This window comes from Gossypium raimondii, chromosome 12 (genome assembly GCF_025698545.1).
Source record: "Gossypium raimondii isolate GPD5lz chromosome 12, ASM2569854v1, whole genome shotgun sequence".
NCBI lineage: Eukaryota > Viridiplantae > Streptophyta > Magnoliopsida > Malvales > Malvaceae > Gossypium > Gossypium raimondii.
This window is the reverse complement of record NC_068576.1, coordinates 56,088,666-56,111,841: the sequence shown is the minus strand read 5'-3', so window position 1 is coordinate 56,111,841 and position 23,176 is coordinate 56,088,666. Positions and strand designations below refer to the sequence as shown.

Genomic DNA, 23,176 nt, shown 5'->3' with positions numbered 1-23,176 from the left:
GGCTAAATTCAGACCCTAATTCGGATTACCCGTCCGGGCTAAATCTATTTTCCACATATTCTTCGGGAGGGCTATATCAGGATAGGATCACCCGTCCGGGCTAGATCATTTTTACCGTCAATTCCTTTTCAGAGATCCATCGAATTTTCCTTTCATTCAACCGGGATTTATTTTTTTCTTTTCATCAAGAATATCAATACTTTATCAATTATCATACAATAAACATCCAAATCATTTTCACATCAATAACAAACATTTCAAGCATTTAAGAATATAATTCAAGTTACACGAACTTACCTCGACACTTGTTCATAACCAAAAATCTACTAATCCCGAACTTTTTATTTTCCTCGATCTTGCTTCGTATTTGAATTTTCCGGATCTAAATAAATAAATTTAATCATTAATCTAATACTTTTCATGTTCATATGTAACATTCTCTATAATTCCATTATTTTTTATAGTGCATTCAAAGCTGTCTCACTGAGTCACAGTCACTAAATTATTTATATATTGAGCTAAAGAACTCCAAATTAAGATCCGTTAATTTTCCCTTAAACTAGACTCACATATCTTCTTACCATAAAATTTTCAGAATTTTTTGTTTATCCAATAAGTACATTTTATTCTTTAAAGTTTCCCCTGTTTCATTGTTTGACAGTTCCGACCCCTCTTCACTAAAAATTAATTATCTCATTGTACAGAATTTTTATGATGTTTCCATTTGTTTCTTCTGATAATAGACTTATTAAGGATTATAACCATATAAATTATAACTCATAATAATTTTTTAAAATTTTAATGATTTTTCAAAGTCAGAACAGGGAACCTGAATTCATTCTGACCTTGTCTCACAAAATATATTATATCTCATGATTTACAATTCCATTGCTTACATCGTTTCTTTTATAAGAAACTAGACTCAATAATATTTAATTTCATATTTTATTCATCCTCTAATTCGATTTATAGAATTTTGGTGATTTTCAAAGTTAGAGTACTGCTGCTGTCCAAAACTGTTTTAGTGTATGATGTTAATTACTATTTTCCCTAAACTTTCAATAAATGATAATTTCATCCCTTCTCAATTAACCTCTCAATTGAGCTGATTTTTCTCAATTAACACTTTATCCCATCACTTTAAACTACTTTATAAGTTTTGGAAATCAAAATTTTAGCACTAGACTTTAATTTCAAACTTTTTCACAATTAAGTTATACAAATCAATTTCTATTGAAATTACCTAATAAAATCATCTCATAAACAAATTAAAGCTTCAATTTCATCCTATTTCATCATAAACTTCCAGCACATATTCATAGCAACTTTCAAATTCATTCATAAAATCAAAAACTAATGAATTTAGTAATAGGACGTTCATAAAAATATTTATAAAAATATTTACGGCTCAATTTATTAAAACAAAGTCCGATACCTTATTTTCTAAAACCATTTGGACTTAATAAATCACTTATATAACATAAATTATCAAATCAAAAACCTTTTTAAAAATCACATTTAACTCGTAAATATTAAATAATAATATTTACGAACTTACTTGACGAACTTGATGGCCCCGAAACTACTGTTTCGGACACCAATAAAAAACGGGCTGTTATATTATGATTTGCAACAAAGCAATAAACTGGGGCTTTGAAATAAATATATCAAATAGTTGATTCCTCGATTATGGAGCACATTTATTCTTTTGGCAGTCAAAATTTGAAGAAAAATAGGCAGCGTTGTGCTTTTGGGAGGGTTTAAACCACAATGCTCGGCGTTATTTGAAGGAAAAAAAAAACAAAATCAGGAAGTAATTATGATTTTAATTTTTTTGGATCATTTTCCATCCCATAATATTAACACGAAGAAAGGTTGCAAATTTAGAATAAATCACACAAATATAAGTATACTTATATAAATTTCATAACATTGTTTCTTTTTCACACCCATTACAATAAGCAAACCTATTTAATAGAAAGTGGCATCTTATTGGGTTAAACACACCAAGCTCATGGCTCAAAATCATGCACGAACCAAATTATACGCCGGTTCATGCACTTAAAGAACCCGGCTTTAAGAAAAACCCTTAGCTATAGTGCAACTTTCCCTTTATTTCAAAACTACTACAACTTTATGAAAATTTCCCGAAAGCTTTTAGTATAGCGCCATTGCCGGAGCAACTCCCCAAAACTTCACACCACCGACGGGTCCCGGGGCAACCATACCGGAGCTCCGAATCTCCGACATTCCTCTACGTATATTTCCTTTTTGTGCTTCACATAATTTCGGAAGAAAAATACCTGCCAAAGACAAGACACGGTTATGTTGGGTCTCGTATTCAAGTTGTTATTTAACGCTAAAACTAAAATGTTACCTTCTCCGGCGGCGAGGTTGAAGTAAAGATCGATGACATTGGGGCAACCGTTGTAGCATTGAGGAGAGCAAAGCATTTCGGTGAAGCAAGACTCGAGGAGGGAATCGGAGGAGATACCGAATGATTTCCGGTCGAGGCCGCACGATTTAACGCACTGATCGGTTTCGATCCAGTTGTTGATCTTATCGGCTTCGATCTCGGAGGTACGACAAGTGTATTCTTCTTCACAGCTCCTCTTGATGTGCTTCTCGAGCACACAGCGCTTGCCTGTGGACGCCACCGCGTAAGCACAGGTGTCTTGGTCAAGGTGTTCACATATTATTTCCCTTACAACAAAACACACACACATATAGTTATAATCTTAAAAGGCTTAAAGCAATGCTATTTAATGTAACAAATAATGCAAATTAACCTAGTGTGGCTTGTAAGCAAGAGGAGAAAAATGCGAGAGCAAGGACAGCCAAGGTCATCTTCCTGCTAATGGTGGAAGCCATGGATTTTAATGGAGGGGAAAAGCTAGCTAGCTGAGATTTTTGTTGTGTTTATTAACAGCAAGATTGATGGGGGGAAGGGGTTGAGAAAAGGGTGTTTTATAGTGGGTTTATTTGGGGGGTTTGGCAATGGAGAGTCGAAAAAGCAACTCACATGGTTGATTTTTCGAGTTAGAAATTGACACGAACCTTACTTTAATGTTCAGTGACAGTAAAAGGTCGTTATTTGGAATTCCTTCGTAACTATGAAGTTAGTGACCCCCGCTTGGCAGGTCGTAAGCAAAGAAGCAGATTTCTTTTACACGTGTTTAAACTTTAAACATGATATTTATGTAGCATTGGATTTTATATGTAATGTGATGTCACAAACTTAATCGACTATTAAATCATTCTAAAAAAATTATTTAAGAAAAAGTAAAAAATATTATTTGAAAGTGTTTTTATATTTTTATATTAAAGCTATTAAATTAAATTTAAATTTAAAATAAATCTTAAAAATGAAAATTTTATGATTTTTAAAGCTCAACTTTAACATTTCAAAATCTATTTTATTGTTTTATAAACATATTTATTACATAATTAATAATTTCTTAATTATAATCTATATATAACAAAAACCATTAACAATGCATCCAATTACGGCAATTTTCCTGCCTCCTTTTATGCCAGCCTTTCAAATGCAAACACGTGTTCTTTGACCATATACATGCAATTCTTTTTAAGTTGATATCAGTCGGCTGTAAATTTATTTAAAATTCATTTTCATAAAATAAGAAATGTTATTGTGAGAATTTTTTATTTTTAATATTTTTATATAAATCTAGAAAAAGATATAAATATTATGCGATGTAAACTTAAGATATATCTTTGAAAACTTTAATTTTATCATTTTAATTAAATTTTTTATTTTATAATGTTTTATAAATATAATTATTACTTGAATTTTTTCACTTACATCACGGGTGTATCATAAATATTTGTCATATAAATTTTTTATAAATCCAAACTGATTCACTCTGAATGGAGTTAATTTTTTTTGTTTAAAAAGTGGATTCGAGGCGGGACGGGGTGACTTTTTCTTTTGGATAATAGGTATGAAGCAATTATGATAATTAATTGCTTGCCCTGCTCTAATCCACTCCACTATATAAAATTATCATTTTATGATTGTATATATAAACTATTAAAAGGGTAAAATGTAATAATATAATATACAAAATTATATATTTATGTTTAAATATTTTTTTGAATAAATATATTTAATTATTTATTTGACTTTAAAAAGATTGAAAATATTAAATATAAGTAGTAACAATTAAATTGAAGCGGAGCGAGGTTGGAGCAGAAATAGATGCATCTAATATCCAGGAAGGTGGTAGTAAATTTTAATATTATACACCCATAGTGAAGCAGGCTAAGTAGTGGAGCAAAGTGTACCAAATATAAAACAATAGTGTATTTAGCAATACTTGCTCTGCCCATTGCTATGCCTAGATTTTGGCGCAACTAGCTTGGGTGATGGTCAATCAATTGCGAGACCACCATTTTTTAATGGAGAGAGCTACTCATATTAGAAGACAAGGAAAAAGCTCTTCATTCAAACAAATAATTGCCATGTTTGGAGGATAATCACAAATAGTTTTCGATAATACCCAAGAACGAAGATGTAACACCCCTTACCCGAGACCGTTGCCGAAGTCGAGCACGAGACATTACTTAGCTTATCACACTAATTCGAAGCATAAAAACTTGTTTTGAAAATTAATTTCACTATTTACAGCAATCTGTCTAATCGCGCAGCAATTACTAAATTAATTATAAATCGAGCTACGGAACTTGAAATTTAACTCCGTAAATTTTTCCTGAAACTAGACTCATATATCTACTTACCATAAAAATTTCAGAATTTTTGGTTCAGCCAATTAGTACAGCTTATTAGTTAAAGTCTTCCCTATTTCACTACTTAACTGTCCTGTCCTCTTGCCACTAAAAATAAAATTTCTCACTGTAGGATTTTCATATGTAATTCTTACTTGTTTCTACAGAAAATAGACTCAATAAGGAATTTATACATATATAACCATTTTTATACAGTTTTTAATGATTTTCTAAACTCAGAACAGGGGACTCCAAAAACAAATTTGACCGACCCTGTCTTATTAAAATTCTCATATCTCAAAATATAAAATTCCTTTTGTTAAACCGTTATTTTTCTATGAAAATAGACTCATCAAGATTTAATTCTATATATCATTCACCCTCTAATTCACTTTATACTATCCTAGGTGATTTTTCAAAGTCACATCACTGTTGCTGCCTGAATTCTGTTTCTTTGCAAAATTTTACCCTTTCATGATTTTCGTACATAATTTATCACCTAGACTTCTATAACAACAAATAACTTCATCCTTGACCTTTTAAACAACCATTCATTGTCAAATACTTACACATCATTCTATAGCAAAATTATAATTACAAACATACAAAATGACTAAATTCCTATACATGCCATACCTAAAAGAAATGTTCACCACCACAATTAGTTTAGAATCGGCTTTGGATGCTGATTCAACAATCCGACTTTAACTTAACCTGCGCACAGAAACAACCGTACACTGAGTATAGGAATACTCAGTGGTATTACCATAATTCAAATTAATAACATTAATCAATAAATTATATACATTTAATTGATGTCTACAATTATTCATTAATTATTTCGTACTTTAAATCAACTTGATAATTAATAACAATAAGCAATATTTTAAATCTTGTATTTAATTGTACTCGTACCTTATTTCACTGTCTCAATTTCATTGAATTTTTTTCCACATCTCATTCTAATAACTCATTCCAAATTCATACAAATTCAATCAATTTATCAACTCATTCATTATCATTTCTATTTATATTCAATTTATACTTAAAATCTTTTATCACTCAATTTATTCATTAAATCCATAAATAAATTTCAATAACTTGTATTCAATTAAATTCACATATTATTTCACTATTTCAAATCATTTTATTTTCACTTCTCATTTCTTAGCAATAGCTATTTCAATTTGCTTTTCTTTATTTATATTTTTACATCATCTTATACTACCAAAACCATTTCATGAACTATATCGTTATCTATTTCTTGAACCAATGGTTCATACATTTCATTTCCATGTCTCAATTGAATATCTTATTTCAATTCATATTCAAGATCATTCAACAAATTTTATATTATCATAATTTATTCATTTACCCCTATTAACTTGACTCGGACTTTGGCGGATACACGGATCCAACCAAACACACCAGAATGACACCCAGTGCCTCATCGGATAGTTCGAAGCAATAAAGTGACACCCAGTGTCTCATCGGCCAAGCCGAAGTAAGTTGGTACCCAGTACCTCATCGAATCTATCCGAAGTAACAGTATGACACCCAGTGTCTCATCGACTCGAGGTCGAAGTATCCCTGAACTCTTCCAATCCTATGGCATGCCAACTATATCCGACTCAGCCCGACTAGTTAATAGGGTTTCCGGATCACATTTCAATTCAATCACTTTCTCATCATTTCAATTCAAATCATTCCAATTTAATCACCATTTGATTCAATACATTTTTCTATTTCAAATTCACTTTCGATTCAATCACAATTCAATTCAGATTCACTTCCTACTTTCTAATCAATATACAATTCAATACCAATACATGTTTCAGATATTCACATAAAATCATACTTTGATTCAATTCAAACCATTTTTAATCTACACACAATTCACATATTCACACATAATCATAATTTAGTTCACTTTTATTCAATTCATATTTTTAATTCATTTAATTCAATATCGAGATTCACCTTATTTTATTTACTAAACATATTATTCAAAATTTAACAATTACTATCAATAAATTCAATATCAATACGTATATATATATATATATATATTTATTCAATTCAATCATGATATTTACCTTAATTTGCTTATCATGTATATTAATTTAAATGTCAACAATTAATAATTAAATTCGAATTATGGTAATACTAACCGAAATTTCTCTCGAGTCACTCATTGTTCACCTTCTCATTTCCTTTCTCGGACAATGACTCTTGCACGACATTAGCTACGTAATTAAACAATTAAAAATCATTAATACACAATTTCATCAAAATATTTTCATTTATATCTAAACTTTACCTAAATTCTAATTTAATCCCTTATCAATACTAACTTTATTTTTCCCAATCTATCTCCATATTCTTTCTTAATTCTTACTATAAACTCATTTTAACTCTTCATTTTTATCATAAATTCCTAATTTCGGGATTCTTTCAATTTAGTCCCTACTATTCAAAACTTACACTTTATTTTACAATTAAATCCTTTATTAACTTCTAACTTGAATTTCAATCAATTTAACCCTAATTCATCAATTAATTCAACATGAACAAGATCTAATAATCTAATAAACTTTCAAAATATCAACATAAATCAAGCAATATTTATCTCTAGGATTCCAAAAACATCAAAACTAAGAGAAAATGGATTAAATTGACTTACCAAATTAACTTTGAACCTTAAAACCCCAAATTTTCCTTCTTTCCTTCCCTTTTTCTTTTTCTTTCCTTTCTCCCCTGTTTTCGTTTTGCTCTCTGTTTCTATTCTCTTTTTCTATCTTCTATTTCATTGTTTCTTTTATTATAATAATATAATAATATAATAATATAATATAACAATATACTTATTATTTAAGAAAACATAATATAATATAAACTAAAATATCTCAGATATTTCTTTCATTATGCCGCCTCAATTTAGGCTGATGGCATAATTGCCTATTTGGTCCTTTTAACTTTTCTTTAATTTATAATTAAACTTTTATCTCTATTGCAATTTAATCCTTTTCATAATTAACCTCAATTTAGACAAATTCACTTAATCAAAATCTAATTAACTACACAACTAACTTCGTAAATATTTATAATAAATATTCACGAGTCCGATTTATCGGAACAAATTCCGGAATACCCTTTTTTAATTCAATATTTTTAATCAATTAATCATCGAACATTAAAATTTCTTAACGAAAATTTAATACAACCCTAACGACACTCCGTAAATATTTTTAAAAATATTTACAACTCAGTTTATAATATTGAGGTCTCGATACCTCGTTTTTGACCCAATTTACCTAATAATTTTTTCTTAAAATCATAAAATTCACTCATTCAAAAATATTTCTAAAATCACGCTTAACTTATAATTATTAATTAATAAAATTTTCTAACTTTTTCATCGAATTTAGTGATCTCAAATCACTGTTCTGAAACTACTGAAAATTGGGCTGTTACAGAAGATGAGTAGGAAGAATGTGACAAAAAGAAGGCTCAACTCAATGCTAAGGCAACACACGCCCTTTTTTGTGCATTATGACCTAATGAGTATAATAAAGTGTCCCAATGTCGAAGTGCCAAGGAGATTTGGGACAAACTTGCCACTATTCATGAAAGAACAAGCCAAGCCAAGGAATGCAAGATTGATTTACTCACACTTGACTATGAGCTTTTCAAGATGAAGACGGAGGAGAGCATCAAAGACATGTCTAATAGATTGACCAACATCATTAATGGATTGGAGGCACTTGGAAAGGCTTATTCCAACAAAGAAATGATGACTAGATTACTCAATAACCTGCCAAAAGAATGGGAAGCAAAAGTGATGGCTATTGTGGAATTCAATTATAATTTTTACAAGTTTATAACAATTTTCATTTTTTTTGTGATATTTTAATCACTTTTATTAGAAAAATACTAGATTAAACCAAAAATTATCACGTGTCACCATTTGATTGGTTCGCTAATTTATTTTAACGGTCAACATAATCAATGACAAATACCGTTAATAGAGGGACTTAATTGATTATTTTAATTAATGACAAAAACTTAATTGGATGTGAAATTAATACATAAATTTATTTATATTTTCTTAAGATATTTTTAAACATATAAACCTTTTTTAAATTTGTGTATTATATTAAATCAAACTTCAAATAAATCCCAACTTCGCCTAATTCAACATAGATAAGATTAGTTATGTGAAACACCCCCAACCCGTATCCCTCACTGGAACTAGGTTACGAAGCATTACCGGAGTTTACAGATCAAACAGATAGAAATTTCAAACATTTTATATCATTAAAACAAGTCATCAAAGCATCATTTTAATCCAAAATATAAACATACCAAATCCAAATCAATTTGCCTAGTTTATGAGCACTTAAACATAGAATTAAATTCACATGCACCTATCTAGATTTGTTCAATTTATCATGCCATAATATGTCTTCAAAAACAAACACATATTTATATGTATAAAACCAATCAAAATTAAACTTATAACCTCATTTGCAATCAAATCACAAAATAACTATTATTTAGACACCCTAACGACATGCCAACACAAAGGATAAATATCACCACATTTGAGTTCGGGCTCATTGTTAGATGTTGAATGGACGATCAAAAGTTAAGTACCTAACTTGCGCAAGGGAAACAAAATCATACGCTGAGTAAAACTTAGTGGTATTTCTATAATCCGAATATTTAAAGATAAAAAATTACAAATATACAATTGAAATATAAACACATATTAATATTTAAATATTACAACAACCATATCATTTTTCACTTGTTTCACAAATATCTCAATTCTCATGCTTGCTATATAAATAGTTTTTCACAGTTTAACTCACATTTCATTTATACAGTTGCTTTATTCATTCCATACTCAATTAGCTATTTCATTTCCATTTCTCATACTATACTATTTCAATATCAATTATAGAACTTATTTATTCATTTACCCCTATTCACACGACTCTGACTCGAACAGATACACGGATCCAACCACCTCACCAGTTTGGCACCCAGTGCCTCATCGGATAATTCAAAGTAATAATTTGACACCCAGTGTCTCATCGGCTAAACCGAAGTAAATTGGCATCCAGTGCCTCATCGAATTAATCTGAAGTAGTAAATTGACACCCAGTGTCTCATCGAATCGAAGTCGAAGAAATCCCTGAACTCTTCCAATCTTATGACATGCCATCTATATCCGACTCAGCCCGATACAGTTAATAGGGTTTAATTTCACTTTCCAAATACAACCAATATTCAATTATCATATTTGCACATATATATTCATTTCAATTCAAAAAATCAGTTCAATCCATTCAATCAACTTTTAATTCAATTCAATGTCAAAGTGTCAAATACTCACCTCAACCACTTACCATAAGCATTAAATCAAAATACAACTATTAATAACTAGATTCAGATTTTAGAAATACAAATCAGAAATTCCAAGCTATTCCTCGTTGACTTTATCTTTCCCCTTTTTAGTCTAGGATTTCGGTATGACTTTAGTTGTGCAATAAATAAATTAAAATTCATCAATACAATACAATTCAATTCCATATTGCATATTTCAATTTTTACTCAACATTTGTCTAAATTCCAATTTAGTCCCTAAACCGAGACTACTTTTATTTCTTCACAATCAATTCTATATTTTCATTCAATTTCCACTTTAAACTAGATTTAACTCTCTAGTTTCACTTAAATCTTTAAATTTTGAATTTTTCACAATTTAGTCCCTATTACTCAAAATTTACAATTTATTTTAAAATTCAATTCTTTTCACTTGTAACTTAAAAATCTATCAATTTAATCCCTAATACTAAAATTATTCAACATTAACAACATTTAAAAACTTAATAATTTCTAAAATTTTGACATGGATCTTGTAGTATTTAATAACGGATTCCAAAACATAAAATTAAAAGAAAAGGACACTAACCAATTGAACTTTAAACAATTGTTTATTATACATTAATTTATTATATAATATAATATATATACTTAATACTTAAGGTTTTTATTTTATAATATATATAATAAATTCACAAATATCTTACTTATGCCACCTCAATTAATGTCAATGGCATAATTGCTTCTTTAGTCCCTTAATTTTCTTTAAGATATAATTCAACTTTTACCCTATATGCAATTTAGTCCTTGTACCTAATTACTTTTAATTCAAGCAAATTCACTTAACTGAAACCTAATTAACTACACAACTAACTCCTATTTACGAGTCCGATTTACGGGAACGGAGTCCCTGGAATGCACTTTTTTTAACTTGATCCTTTTTAATTAATTAACTATCGAAACATTAAAATTTCTTAACAGAACTTTAATACTACCTCGATGACACTCCGTAAATATTTTATAAATATTTACGGCTCAATTTATAAAAACAAAGTCCCGGTACCTTATTTTCTAAAACCATTTGGACTTAATAAATCACTTATATAACATAAATTATCAAATCAAAAACCTTTTTAAAAATCACATTTAACATGTAAATATTAAATAATAATATTTACGAACTTACTCGTCGAACTTGATGGTCCCGAAACTACTGTTTCGGACACCACTAAAAAACGGGTTGTTATATTATGATTTGCAACAAAGCAATAAACTGGGCCTTTGAAATAAATATATCAATTAGTTGATTCCTCGATTATGGAGCACATTTATTCTTTTGGCAGTCAAAATTTGAAGAAAAATAGGCAGCGTTGTGCTTTTGGGAGGGTTTAAACTACAATGCACGGTGTTATTTAAAGGGAAAAAAAAAACAAACTCAGGAAGTAATTATGATTTTCATTTTTTGGATCATTTTCCATCCCGTAATATTAACACAAAGAAAGGTTGCAAATTTAGAATAAATCACACAAATATAAGTATACTTATATAAAATTCATAACATTGTTTCTTTTTCACACCCATTACAATAAGCAAACCTATTTAATAGAAAGTGGCATCTTATTGGGTTGAACACACCAAGCACATGGCTCAAAATCATGCACGAACCAAATTATACGCCGGTTCATGTACTTAAAGAACCCGGCTTTAAGAAAAACCCTTAGCTATAGTGCAACTTTCCCTTTATTTCAAAACTACTACAACTTTATGAAAATTTCTCGAAAGCTTTTAGTATGGCGCCATTGCCGGAGCAACTCCCCAAAACTTCACACCGCCGACGGGTCCCGGGGCAACCATACCGGAGCTCCGGATCTCCGACATTCCTCTACATATGTTTCCTTTTTGTGCTTCACATAATTTCAGAAGAAAAATACCTGCCAAGGACAAGACACAGTTATGTTGGGTCTCGTATTCGAGTTGTTATTTAACGCTAAAACTAAAATGTTACCTTCTCCGGCGGCGAGGTTGAAGTAAAGATCGATGACGTTGGGGCAACCGTTGTAGCATTGAGGAGAGCAAAGCATTTCGGTGAAGCGAGACTCGATGAGGGAATTGGAGGAGATATCGAATGATTTTCGGTCGAGGCCGCACGATTTAACGCACTGATCGGTTTCGATCCAGTTGTTGATCTTATCGGCTTCGATCTTGGAGGTACGACAAGTGTATTCTTCTTCACCGCTCCTCTTGACGTGCTTCTCGAGCACACAGCGCTTGCCTGTGGACGCCACCGCGTAAGCACAGGTGTCTTGGTCAAGGTGTTCACATATTATTTCCCCTACAACAAAACACACACACATATAGTTATAATCTTAAAAGGCTTAAATCAATGCTATTTAACGTAACAAATAATGCAAATTAACCTAGTGTGGCTTGTAAGCAATAGGAGAATAATGCCAGAGCAAGGATAGCCAAGGTCATCTTCCTGCTAATGGTGGAAGCCATGGATTTTAATGGAGGGGAAAAGCTAGCTAGCTGAGATTTTTGTTGTGTTTATTAACAGGTATGGGCTTTGATTGGTGTGAAGATTGATGGGGGGAAGGGGTTGAGAAAAGGGTGTTTTATAGTGGGTTTATTTGGGGGGTTTGGGAGTGGAGAGTTGAAAAAGCAACTCACATGGTTGATTTTTCGAGTTAGAAATTGACACGAACCTTACCTTAAGGTTCAGTGACAGTAAAAGGTCGTCATTTGGAATTCCTTCGTAACTATGAAGTTAGTGACCCCCACTTGGAAGGTCGTAAGCAAAGAAGCAGATTTCTTTTACACGTGTTTAAACTTAGTGGTATTTCTATAATCTGAATATTTAAAGATAAAAATTACAAATATACAATTGAAATATAAACACATATTAATATTTAAATATTACAACAACCATATCATTTTTCATTTGTTTCACAAATATCTCAATTCTCATACTTGCTATATAAATAGTTTTTCACAGTTTAACTCATATTTCATTTATACAGTTGCTTTATTCATTCCATACTCAATTCGCTATTTCATTTCCATTTCTCATACCATACCATTTCAATATCAATTATAGAACTTATTTATTCATTTACCCCTATTAACACGACTCGAACTCGAACGGATACACAGATCCAACCACCTCACCAGTTTGGCATCCAGTGCCTCATCGGATAATTCAAAGTAATAATTTGACACCCAGTGTCTCATCGGCTAAACCGAAGTAAATTGGCACCCTGTGCCTCATCGAATTAATCCGAAGTAGTAAATTGACACCCAGTGTCTCATCGAATCGAAGAAATCCTTGAACTCTTCCAATCCTATGCCATGCCATCTATATCCGACTCAGCCCGATACAGTTAATAGGGTTTAATTTCACTTTCCAAATGCAACCAATATTCAATTATCATATTTGCACATATATATTCATTTCAAGTCAAAAAGTCAATTCAATCAATTCAATCAACTTTTAATTCAATTCAATGTCAAAGTGTCAAATACTCACCTCAACCACTTACCATAAGCATTAAATCAAAATACAACTATTAATAACTAGATTCAGATTTTAGAAATACAAATCAGAAATTCCAAGCTATTCCTCGTTGACTTTATCTTTCCCCTTTTTAGTCTAGGATTTCGGTATGACTTTAGTTGTGCAATAAATAAATTAAAATTCATCAATGCAATACAATTCAATTCCATATTGCATATTTCAATTTTTACTCAACATTTGTCTAAATTCCAATTTAGTCCCTAAACCGAGACTACTTTTATTTCTTCACAATTAATTCTATTTTTCATTCAATTTCCACTTTAAACTAGATTTAACTCTCTAATTTCACTTAAATATTTAAATTTTGAAATTTTCACAATTTAGTCCCTATTATTCAAAATTTACAATTTATTTTACTGTTGACACCATTTTTTGGATGGAAAACGAGGTCGACTTGGGTTTTAAAAAACGAAAACGAAAGTGGGAGTCGCCACCAATCTTTTTTATGAGGTGTGATTGGATCACCTCGAAAAGTGGTTGTTTTTAATAAACGATTTGATTTTATTAAAACAACAATTTTGGTCCGCGAAATTCAGGAAAACGGGTTCGGGAGTCGGTTACGCACGAGGAAGGATTAGTACCCTCGTAACGCCCAAAATTGGTACCTAGTTGATTAGTTAATGTCTGAATGTCGAAAATTGATAACTTCGAATAATTTTAAAAAATACGATCCTTGTATTAAAACATTGAAAATTTTCAGGAAAAGGGGCATATTTCACGTTATCCGAGACAGAGAATCATATCCAGTAAGTTAGGACACAATGTCTCGAATTCCCGATACGCGAATGAAAAAATGCTTATTTAAAAGATATTTAACTATCTTGGATTAAAAAAGAGATCACGACCAGTAAGTTAGGACACGATCCTTTTTTAATTCCCGATATCGTTTAAAACTTGAGTTTGAAAAGATTCGTGTAATAAAGTTTAAAAGAATATTCAATTGTTTAATTCAAATGAAGAAATCGCAACCCAATACGTTAGGGCACAATTTTTCAAAATATTAAACATTGAATATTGCATTTATTTCGAAAAATCCTCGTCTCGAGAAAACAACGTGTCACATCCAATGCGTTAGGACACAACGTATTGAATTCTTGATAACGAGCTTTTCATCTTTTTAAAAGAGTAATCTCGATTATTTAAATTCAACGAAGAAAGTCGAAACCTAATACGTTAGGGCTCGATTCTCTCGAAGATCTAAAATACCGAATATTACTTATATTTTTAAAATTTATTTTTTGAAATCTAAATAAAATGAGCGTCATGGATTAACAATGATAATAATGTAAGTAAAATAATACAAGCACAACTAAAATGAGCAACAAATAAAATACATAATAAACGAATCAAAGATACATGAAATAATAAATGAATAAAAATCTAAAGCATTTCACAAAATAATGAACACTTCAATAAATGAATAAATAAATATCAAATAAAACAACGACAACAATACAATTATAAAAGATGAAATATTTATGTATGTGTATCTATATATTTAAATTATAAATTATAAATTATATGAATATATTTACATATAAAAAACAAATATGCATATCTATGTATATATATAAAAATTATAAAGCATAAAAAACATAAGTATGTATATATATAGATATAAATTGAAAAATATATGCATATGCGTACGTATATATAAAGTGTAAAGTATATATATCATATAAGTATTTATATCTATATAAAATAAAAAAAGGTTATGTATGTATATATTATAAATATGTATGTATGCGCATATATATATAGATATAAAATAAAGCTAAAATCTATATATATATATATATATATTACTAATTAATGTATTAAATATAATAGTAACAAATAAATAAAAGGAAAATAAAATTAATAATAATTAATAATAGTAACAACAACAATAATAATAAGGTTAAATAATAAAAATGCTAAAAAACACTGACTAAATTGAAATAAAACGAAAATACAGGGCTGATTTGAAAGTAAGAAGACGAAAAGGATCAAATTGCGACACGCGCAAAAATGGAGGGATTAAAAAGAGAAATATTCCCTCGTTGACCAAACGATGCTGTTGCAGTGAAAAGCACGCACATGGTCGAGGGACCAAATCGAAACAGACGCGAAAATTCATGGCCAAAATTGTAAAATATGCGAAAAACTTCCTTGAAAGCGCCACAAAATCGGAAGGACCAATTGCGCAAATAACCCAAGAGCCAAAAACACGCGGATCCTCCCTAAACGGGTCGGGTCGAACCGGCCCCCTCCAAAACGACGCCGTTTTGGCGTCGGGGGGGCCCAAAATGAAACGGCGCCGTTTTATTTCCTCCACTTAAACCTAGTTTTTAACTTTTTTTTTAAATTTTCTTCCCCTTTACAGAAAAAAGAAAACAGAAAGCTTTCAAAGCCTTCTCAACGATCGGCCTCCCACCGCCGTTCGCATATCTGCCGCACCGCCACCAGATCGACGGCCGACGAAGTGCGATAATGGGCTTTTAAAGCCCCTCCGGTGAGTTTCTCTTTTTCTCCTTTATATTTTCGTTAAAGAAATAAGAAATAAAAAATAAAAACAACAAAAAAGGTAAAAAGAGAGATTGAAATCGAATCTAAAAAATCACCTTAAAGCTTGATTTTTATTTCTTGTTGATGATATATATTTTTTGATACAAAGATAAAAAAAAGAAGAGAAGGAAAAAAAAAAAGCCCCCCTAAAAATGCAATCTTTTTCGTTTTTATAGCTGAGTGCTCCCCTTTGTTCTTTGCTCTGTTTTCTTGTTTTGTTTCTTCTTTGCAGGTGACGGCGCAAGTGGGCATGGCGGTGGGCAGGTTCCACGGTGGTGGCAGCTAGTGATGCGACTGGTGGCGGCGGCAAAGGCCCTATAGTCAGCATATGCGGCGCTAGGGTTTCAGAGACTGAAACCCTAGTCTGAATTTGGTATTTGGGCCTGAGTCTGTTGGGCTGTTCGGGTTTGGGGCTTAATTGTAAAAAAGGTTTTAGGTTCTGGGCTCTGTAATGGGTTTTGGGCTTTGTTGTGTGGGTTTTGGGCCTCGGGTAAATTTGGGCTTGTACATTTACAATTCAATTCTTTTTTCACTTGTAACTTAAAAACCTATCAATTTAATCCCTAATACTAAAATTATTCAACACTAAAAACATTTAAAAACTTAATAATTTCTAAAATTTTGACATGGATCGTGTAGTATTTAATACCGGGATTTCAAAAACATAAAAATTAAAAGAAAAAGGTACACTAACCAACTGAAATTTAAACAATTGTTTATTATACATTAATTTATTATATAATATAATATATATACTTAATACTTAAGGTATTTATTTTATAATATATATAATAAATTCACAAATATCTTACTTATGCCACCTCAATTAATGTCAATGGCATAATTGCTTCTTTAGTCCCTTTAATTTTTCTTTATTCTATAATTCAACTTTCACCCTATATGCAATTTAGTCCTTGTACCTAATTACTTTTAATTCAAGCAAATTCACTTAACTTAAACCTAATTAACTACACAACTAGCTCCTATTTACGAGTCTGATTTACGGGAACAGAGTCCCTGGAATGCACTTTTTTTTAACTTGATCATTTTTAATTAATTAACTATCGAAACATTAAAATTTCTTAACGGAACTTTAATACTACCTTAATGACACTCCGTAAATATTTATAAAAATATTTACGACTCAATTTATAAAAATAAAGTCCTGATACCTTATTTTCTAAAACCATTTGGACTTAATAAATCACTTATATAACATAAATTATCAAATCAAAAACCTTTTTAAAAATCACATTTAACTCGTAAATATTAAATAATAATATTTACGAACTTACTCGTCGAACTTGATGGCCCCGAAACTACTGTTTCGGATACCACTAAAAAACGGACTGTTATATTATTATTTGCAACAAAGCAATAAACTGGGCCTTTGAAATAAATATATCAATTAGTTGATTCCTCGATTATGGAGCACATTTATTCTTTTAGAAGTCAAAATTTGAAGAAAAATAGGCAGCGTTGTGCTTTTGGGAGGGTTTAAACCACAATGCACGGCGTTATTTGAAGGAAAAAAAAAAAAAAACAAACTCAGGAAGTAAATATGATTTTCATTGTTTTGGATCATTTTCCATCCCATAATATTAACACAAAGAAAGGTTGCAAATTTAGAATAAATCACACAAATATAAGTATACTTATATAAATTTCATAACATTGTTTCTTTTTCACACCCATTACAATAAGAAAACCTATTTAATAGAAAGTGGCATCTTATTGGGTTGAACACACCAAGCTCATGGCTCAAAATTATGCACGAACCAAATTATACGCCGGTTCATGCACTTAAAGAACCCGGCTTTAAGAAAAACCCTTAGCTATAGTGCAACTTTCCCTTTATTTCAAAACTACTACAACTTTATGAAAATTTCCCGAAAGCTTTTAGTATGGGGCCATTGCCGGAGCAACTCCCCAAAACTTCACACCGCCGACGGGTCCCGGGGCAACCATACCGGAGCTCCAAATCTCCGACATTCCTCTACGTATGTTTCCTTTTTGTGCTTCACATAATTTCGGAAGAAAAATACCTGCCAAAGACAAGACACGGTTATGTTGGGTCTCGTATTCGAGTAGTTATTTAACGCTAAAACTAAAATGTTACCTTCTCCGGCGGCGAGGTTGAAGTAAAGATCGATGACGTTGGGGCAACCGTTGTAGCATTGAGGAGAGCAAAGCATTTCGGTGAAGCGAGACTCGAGGAGGGAATCGGAGGAGATACCGAATGATTTCCGGTCGAGGCCGCACGATTTAACGCACTGATCAGTTTCGATCCAGTTGTTGATCTTATCGGCTTCGATCTCGGAGGTACGGCAAGTGTATTCTTCTTCACCGCTCCTCTTGACGTGCTTCTCGAGCACACAGCGCTTGCCTGTGGACGCCACCGCGTAAGCACAGGTGTCTTGGTCAAGGTGTTCACATATTATTTCCCCTACAACAAAACACACACACACACGCATATAGTTATAATCTTAAAAGGCTTAAAGCAATGCTATTTAACGTAACAAATAATGCAAATTAACCTAGTGTGGCATGTAAGCAAGAGGAGAATAATGCGAGAGCAAGGATAGCCAAGGTCATCTTCCTGCTAATGGTGGAAGCCATGGATTTTAATGGAGGGGAAAAGCTAGCTAGCTGAGATTTTTGTTGTGTTTATTAACAGCAAGATTGATGGGGGGAAGGGGTTGAGAAAAGGGTGTTTTATAGTGGGTTTATTTGGGGGGTTTGGCAGTGGAGAGTTGAAAAATCAACTCACATGGTTGATTTTTCGAGTTAGAAATTGACACGAACCTTACTTTAATGTTCAGTGACAGTAAAAGGTCGTTATTTGGAATTCCTTCGTAACTATGAAGTTAGTGACCCCCGCTTGGCAGGTCGTAAGCAAAGAAGCAGATTTCTTTTACACGTGTTTAAACTTTAAACATGATATTTATGTAGCATTGGATTTTATATGTAATGTGACGTCACAAACTTAATCGACTAATAAATCATTCTAAAAAAATTATTTCAGAAAAAGTAAAAAAATATTATTTGAAAGTGTTTTTATATTTTTATATAAAAGTTATTAAAATTCAATTTAAATTTAAAATAAATCTTAAAAATGAAAAATTTATGATTTTTAACATTTCAAAATCTAAATTATTTTTTTATAAACATATTTAATACATAATTAATAATTTCTTAAGTATAATCTATATATAACAAAGTATATTCTAAACCCGTTTAGATTTTATGCATGTAGAAAAACCATTAACAATGCATCCAATTACGGCAATTTTCCTGCCTCCTTTTATGCCAACCTTTCAAATGCAAACACGCCATATACATGCAATTCTTTTTAAGAAATGTTATTGTGAGAAGTTTTTATTTTTAATATTTTTATATAAATCTAGAAAAAGAAATAAATATTATGCGATTTAAACTTAAGATATATCTTTCAAAACTTTAATTTTATCATTTTAATTAATTTATTTTATTATAATGTTTTATAAATATAATTATTACTTGAATTTTTTCACTTACATCACGGGTGTATCATAAATATTTGTCATATAACTTTTTATCATAAATATTTAATTAAATAATATGAAAAATAAAATAATATTTAAAAGAGTTTAAGTAAGATTATTTATAAAAAAATAATATAAAAATCATAATGAAATGGAAAGTCAGACAAGGTAAAAACGATTTTACCCTGAACCCAATTATTAAAAATAATTATAAATTAAAAATAAAAATAATCTAAAGAATTTTGGATGATATCCTCATCATTCTGAAAATAAACAACTTTTAGATTTTCTTCAGAATGAGGTGATAACTTATCATTTATTAATTAACATTCTATAATATATAGCATCAATGAGTACATATAAACCATTTTATATTCTATCAAAATAATATTTTTTTACATAAAAATACATCACAAAACAATTATATCAACTAATTTATATTAAACTGATTTAGAGCCATTACGATCATCAATCAACAAATCTCTTATTGAGCTCGGCAAAATTTTAAACTTTTAAAAATATATCAAATCTAAAAAACACAAAAATATAAAGAAATTATTTCAGAGGGTCACATTGTCATATTTTAACGAATTCAAATTCAAAACTATTCTAATATGAATAAAAGAAAGTTCAAAGACCAAAATAAAAAATTAACAAAGTTTAAGTACTAAATATTTCACTATCAGAATTTTTGTTAGGACGGGCTGCTAAATACATTTCCAAGATGTGGAAATTTGTTTGACAGAGCGTCAATTACGGCAAAAATTGTACGTATGTTTCTCTTCAAGACGGTTATTGTTTTGACCATTGTAGTTCCCACTCCCACGATTATGGAGTAAATTCATGGGCTTTTGCACCGAATTTTAAGACAACATTTTGACCCAAAAGAAAAAGGAAAGGAGTGATCAAACGTACTTTGGGACCCTTTCACCCAAACTTTTGGGAACACTGTAATTTATAAATAAAAAATTAAAAATTAAGGTTTTCAAAATTTCAATCAGCTCCGTTAAATTATCGATTTTTAAGTTAATTATTTTTTTCAATTTAATAGAATAAATTATTAAAAACATAAAAATCGATTTAATTGATTTGCAAGTTAATCATCCGAATTCCTTATTTCGAATCAGTATTTTCATTATTTCCATATGTTAAATTATGTAATAATTTTATGGTTTATTTTATTTAATTTTATCATTGTTAAATTTTAAATTAATTTAAATTAATGATGTACAATTCTTAGAAAAATTTTAAATGAAAGATATTTTTATTTTTTCCCAAAGTTTCATTTTTTTAAAGTCTTAATAATTTGGGAATTATCGGACGGTTGGAGCTTAACCCCAAAATCCATGAGTTGTTTATTATAAAGACTTTGATTTTTCAAATGATCTTTATTTCTCAAATTAGGTGTTACTTCTCTAAATAATTGTCTTTTACGTTTTCTTTCCCAAAATAATGTGTGGAATAAATTGTTGGAATTGCCATCTCAAAATTTCTTAACGGAGCTTTAATATTACCTTAATGACATTCCGTAAATATTTATAAAAATATTTATGGCTCAATTTATAAAAACAAAGTCCCGGTACCTTATTTTCTAAAACCATTTGGACTTAATAAATCACTTATATAACATAAATTATCAAATCAAAAACCTTTTTAAAAATCACATTTAACTCGTAAATATTAAATAATAATATTTACGAACTTACTCGTCGAACTTGATGGCCCCGAAACTACTGTTTCGGACACCACTAAAAAACGGGTTGTTATATTATGATTTGCAACAAAGCAATAAACTGGGGCTTTGAAATAAATATATCAAATAGTTGATTCCTCGATTATGGAGCACAATTATTCTTTTGGCAGTCAAAATTTGAAGAAAAATAGGCAGCGTTGTGCTTTTGGGAGGGTTTAAACCACAATGCACGGCGTTATTTGAAGGAAAAAAAAAAAACAAACTCAGGAGGTAAATATGATTTTCATTTTTTTGGATCATTTTCCATCCCATAATATTAACACAAAGAAAGGTTGCAAATTTAGAATAAATCACACAAATATAAGTATACTTTTATAAATTTCATAACATTGTTTCTTTTTCACACCCATTACAATAAGCAAACCTATTTAATAGAAAGTGGCATCTTATTGGGTTGAACACACCAAGCTCATGGCTCAAAATCATGCACGAACCAAATTATACGCCGGTTCATGCACTTAAAGAACCCGGCTTTAAGAAAAACCCTTAGCTATAGTGCAACTTTCCCTTTATTTCAAAATTACTACAACTTTATGAAAATTTCCCGAAAGCTTTTAGTATGGGGCCATTGCCGGAGCAACTCCCCAAAACTTCACACCGCCGACGGGTCCCGGGGCAACCATACCGGAGCTCCGAATCTCCGACATTCCTCTACGTATGTTTCCTTTTTGTGCTTCACATAATTTCGGAAGAAAAATACCTGCCAAAGACAAGACACGGTTATGTTGGGTCTCGTATTCGAGTTGTTATTTAACGCTAAAACTAAAATGTTACCTTCTCCGGCGGCGAGGTTGAAGTAAAGATCGATGATGTTGGGGCAACCGTTGTAGCATTGAGGAGAGCAAAGCATTTCGGTGAAGCGAGACTCGAGGAGGGAATCGGAGGAGATACCGAATGATTTCCGGTCGAGGCCGCACGATTTAACGCACTGATCAGTTTCGATCCAGTTGTTGATCTTATCGGCTTCGATCTCGGAGGTACGGCAAGTGTATTCTTCTTCACCGCTCCTCTTGACGTGCTTCTCGAGCACACAGCGCTTGCCTGTGGACGCCACCGCGTAAGCACAGGTGTCTTGGTCAAGGTGTTCACATATTATTTCCCCTACAACAAAACACACACACACACACACATAGTTATAATCTTAAAAGGCTTAAAGCAATGCTATTTAACGTAACAAATAATGCAAATTAACCTAGTGTGGCATGTAAGCAAGAGGAGAATAGTGCGAGAGCAAGGATAGCCAAGGTCATCTTCTTGCTAATGGTGGAAGCCATGGATTTTAATGGAGGGGAAAAGCTAGCTAGCTGAGATTTTTGTTGTGTTTATTAACAGCTATGGGCTTTGCTTGGTGTGAAGATTGATGGGGGGAAGGGGTTGAGAAAAGGGTGTTTTATAGTGGGTTTATTTGGGGGGTTTGGCAGTGGAGTGTTGAAAAATCAACTCACATGGTTGATTTTTCGAGTTAGAAATTGACACGAACCTTACTTTAATGTTTAGTGATAGTAAAAGGTCGTTATTTGGAATTCCTTCGTAACTATGAAGTTAGTGACCCCCGCTTAGCACGTCGTAAGCAAAGAAGCAGATTTCTTTTACACGTGTTTAAACTTTAAACATGATATTTATGTAGCATTGGATTTTATA

At 31.0% G+C, this 23,176-nt stretch overlaps 3 protein-coding genes and 1 long non-coding RNA gene across 7 annotated transcripts; 1 reads left to right on the top strand and 3 right to left on the bottom strand.

Annotated features, from left to right (window-relative positions):
* Positions 1–1,910: 1,910 nt before the first annotated feature.
* LOC105765536 (uncharacterized) lies at positions 1,911–2,918 on the bottom strand. The gene is made up of 2 exons (XM_052625676.1): positions 2,378–2,918; positions 1,911–2,303 (listed from the first exon to the last, which is right to left on the bottom strand). Exons 1-2 carry the CDS (start codon positions 2,724–2,726, stop codon positions 2,158–2,160), a joined length of 495 nt encoding a protein of 164 aa, XP_052481636.1. The 5' UTR covers positions 2,727–2,918; the 3' UTR covers positions 1,911–2,157.
* LOC105785053 (uncharacterized) lies at positions 1,911–12,696 on the bottom strand. The gene is made up of 4 exons (XM_052625674.1): positions 12,555–12,696; positions 12,143–12,469; positions 11,733–12,068; positions 1,911–1,967 (listed from the first exon to the last, which is right to left on the bottom strand). The coding sequence occupies exons 1-3, from the start codon at positions 12,634–12,636 to the stop codon at positions 11,923–11,925; spliced, it is 555 nt and encodes a 184-aa protein (XP_052481634.1). The 5' UTR covers positions 12,637–12,696; the 3' UTR covers positions 1,911–1,967; positions 11,733–11,922.
* On the bottom strand, positions 11,640–22,916 carry LOC105765535 (uncharacterized). Of its 4 annotated transcripts, XR_008192032.1 has the most exons (4): positions 22,728–22,914; positions 22,310–22,636; positions 17,968–18,303; positions 11,640–11,732 (listed from the first exon to the last, which is right to left on the bottom strand). XR_008192032.1 is itself a non-coding variant. In XM_052625673.1 (3 exons), exons 1-3 carry the CDS (start codon positions 22,807–22,809, stop codon positions 18,158–18,160), a joined length of 555 nt encoding a protein of 184 aa, XP_052481633.1. In that variant the 5' UTR covers positions 22,810–22,916; the 3' UTR covers positions 17,890–18,157. The 4 variants fall into 4 exon arrangements, 3 of the variants coding, with proteins under 3 accessions (XP_052481633.1, XP_012440154.2, XP_052481632.1); XM_052625673.1 differs by lacking the exons at positions 11,640–11,732; positions 22,310–22,636 and adding an exon at positions 18,378–18,704 and having other exon boundaries at positions 17,890–18,303; positions 22,728–22,916; XM_012584700.2 differs by lacking the exons at positions 11,640–11,732; positions 22,310–22,636; positions 22,728–22,914 and adding exons at positions 18,378–18,704; positions 18,796–18,954 and having other exon boundaries at positions 17,890–18,303.
* LOC128035565 (uncharacterized) lies at positions 16,063–16,868 on the top strand. Its single transcript, XR_008192033.1, has 2 exons — positions 16,063–16,205; positions 16,491–16,868. It is a non-coding gene; the product is annotated as an uncharacterized LOC128035565 (long non-coding RNA).
* Positions 22,917–23,176: the final 260 nt, after the last annotated feature.

What these genes read in the sequence shown, in the direction of transcription:
- LOC105765536 (XM_052625676.1), bottom strand. Translation starts at nt 2,726, where the DNA reads ATGTGTGTGTGTTTTGTTGTAAGGGAAATAATATGTGAACACCTTGAC. An exon ending in CAACCTCGCCGCCGGAGAAG is followed by an intron (nt 2,304 to 2,377) that starts GTAACATTTTAG and finishes TGTCTTTGGCAG; the next exon opens with GTATTTTTCTTCCGAAATTA.
- LOC105785053 (XM_052625674.1), bottom strand. Translation starts at nt 12,636, where the DNA reads ATGGCTTCCACCATTAGCAGGAAGATGACCTTGGCTATCCTTGCTCTG. An exon ending in TTGCTTACAAGCCACACTAG is followed by an intron (nt 12,470 to 12,554) that starts GTTAATTTGCAT and finishes GTTTTGTTGTAG; the next exon opens with GGGAAATAATATGTGAACAC. An exon ending in CAACCTCGCCGCCGGAGAAG is followed by an intron (nt 12,069 to 12,142) that starts GTAACATTTTAG and finishes TGTCCTTGGCAG; the next exon opens with GTATTTTTCTTCTGAAATTA.
- LOC105765535 (XM_052625673.1), bottom strand. Translation starts at nt 22,809, where the DNA reads ATGGCTTCCACCATTAGCAAGAAGATGACCTTGGCTATCCTTGCTCTC. An exon ending in TTGCTTACATGCCACACTAG is followed by an intron (nt 18,705 to 22,727) that starts GTTAATTTGCAT and finishes GTTTTGTTGTAG; the next exon opens with GGGAAATAATATGTGAACAC. An exon ending in CAACCTCGCCGCCGGAGAAG is followed by an intron (nt 18,304 to 18,377) that starts GTAACATTTTAG and finishes TGTCTTTGGCAG; the next exon opens with GTATTTTTCTTCCGAAATTA.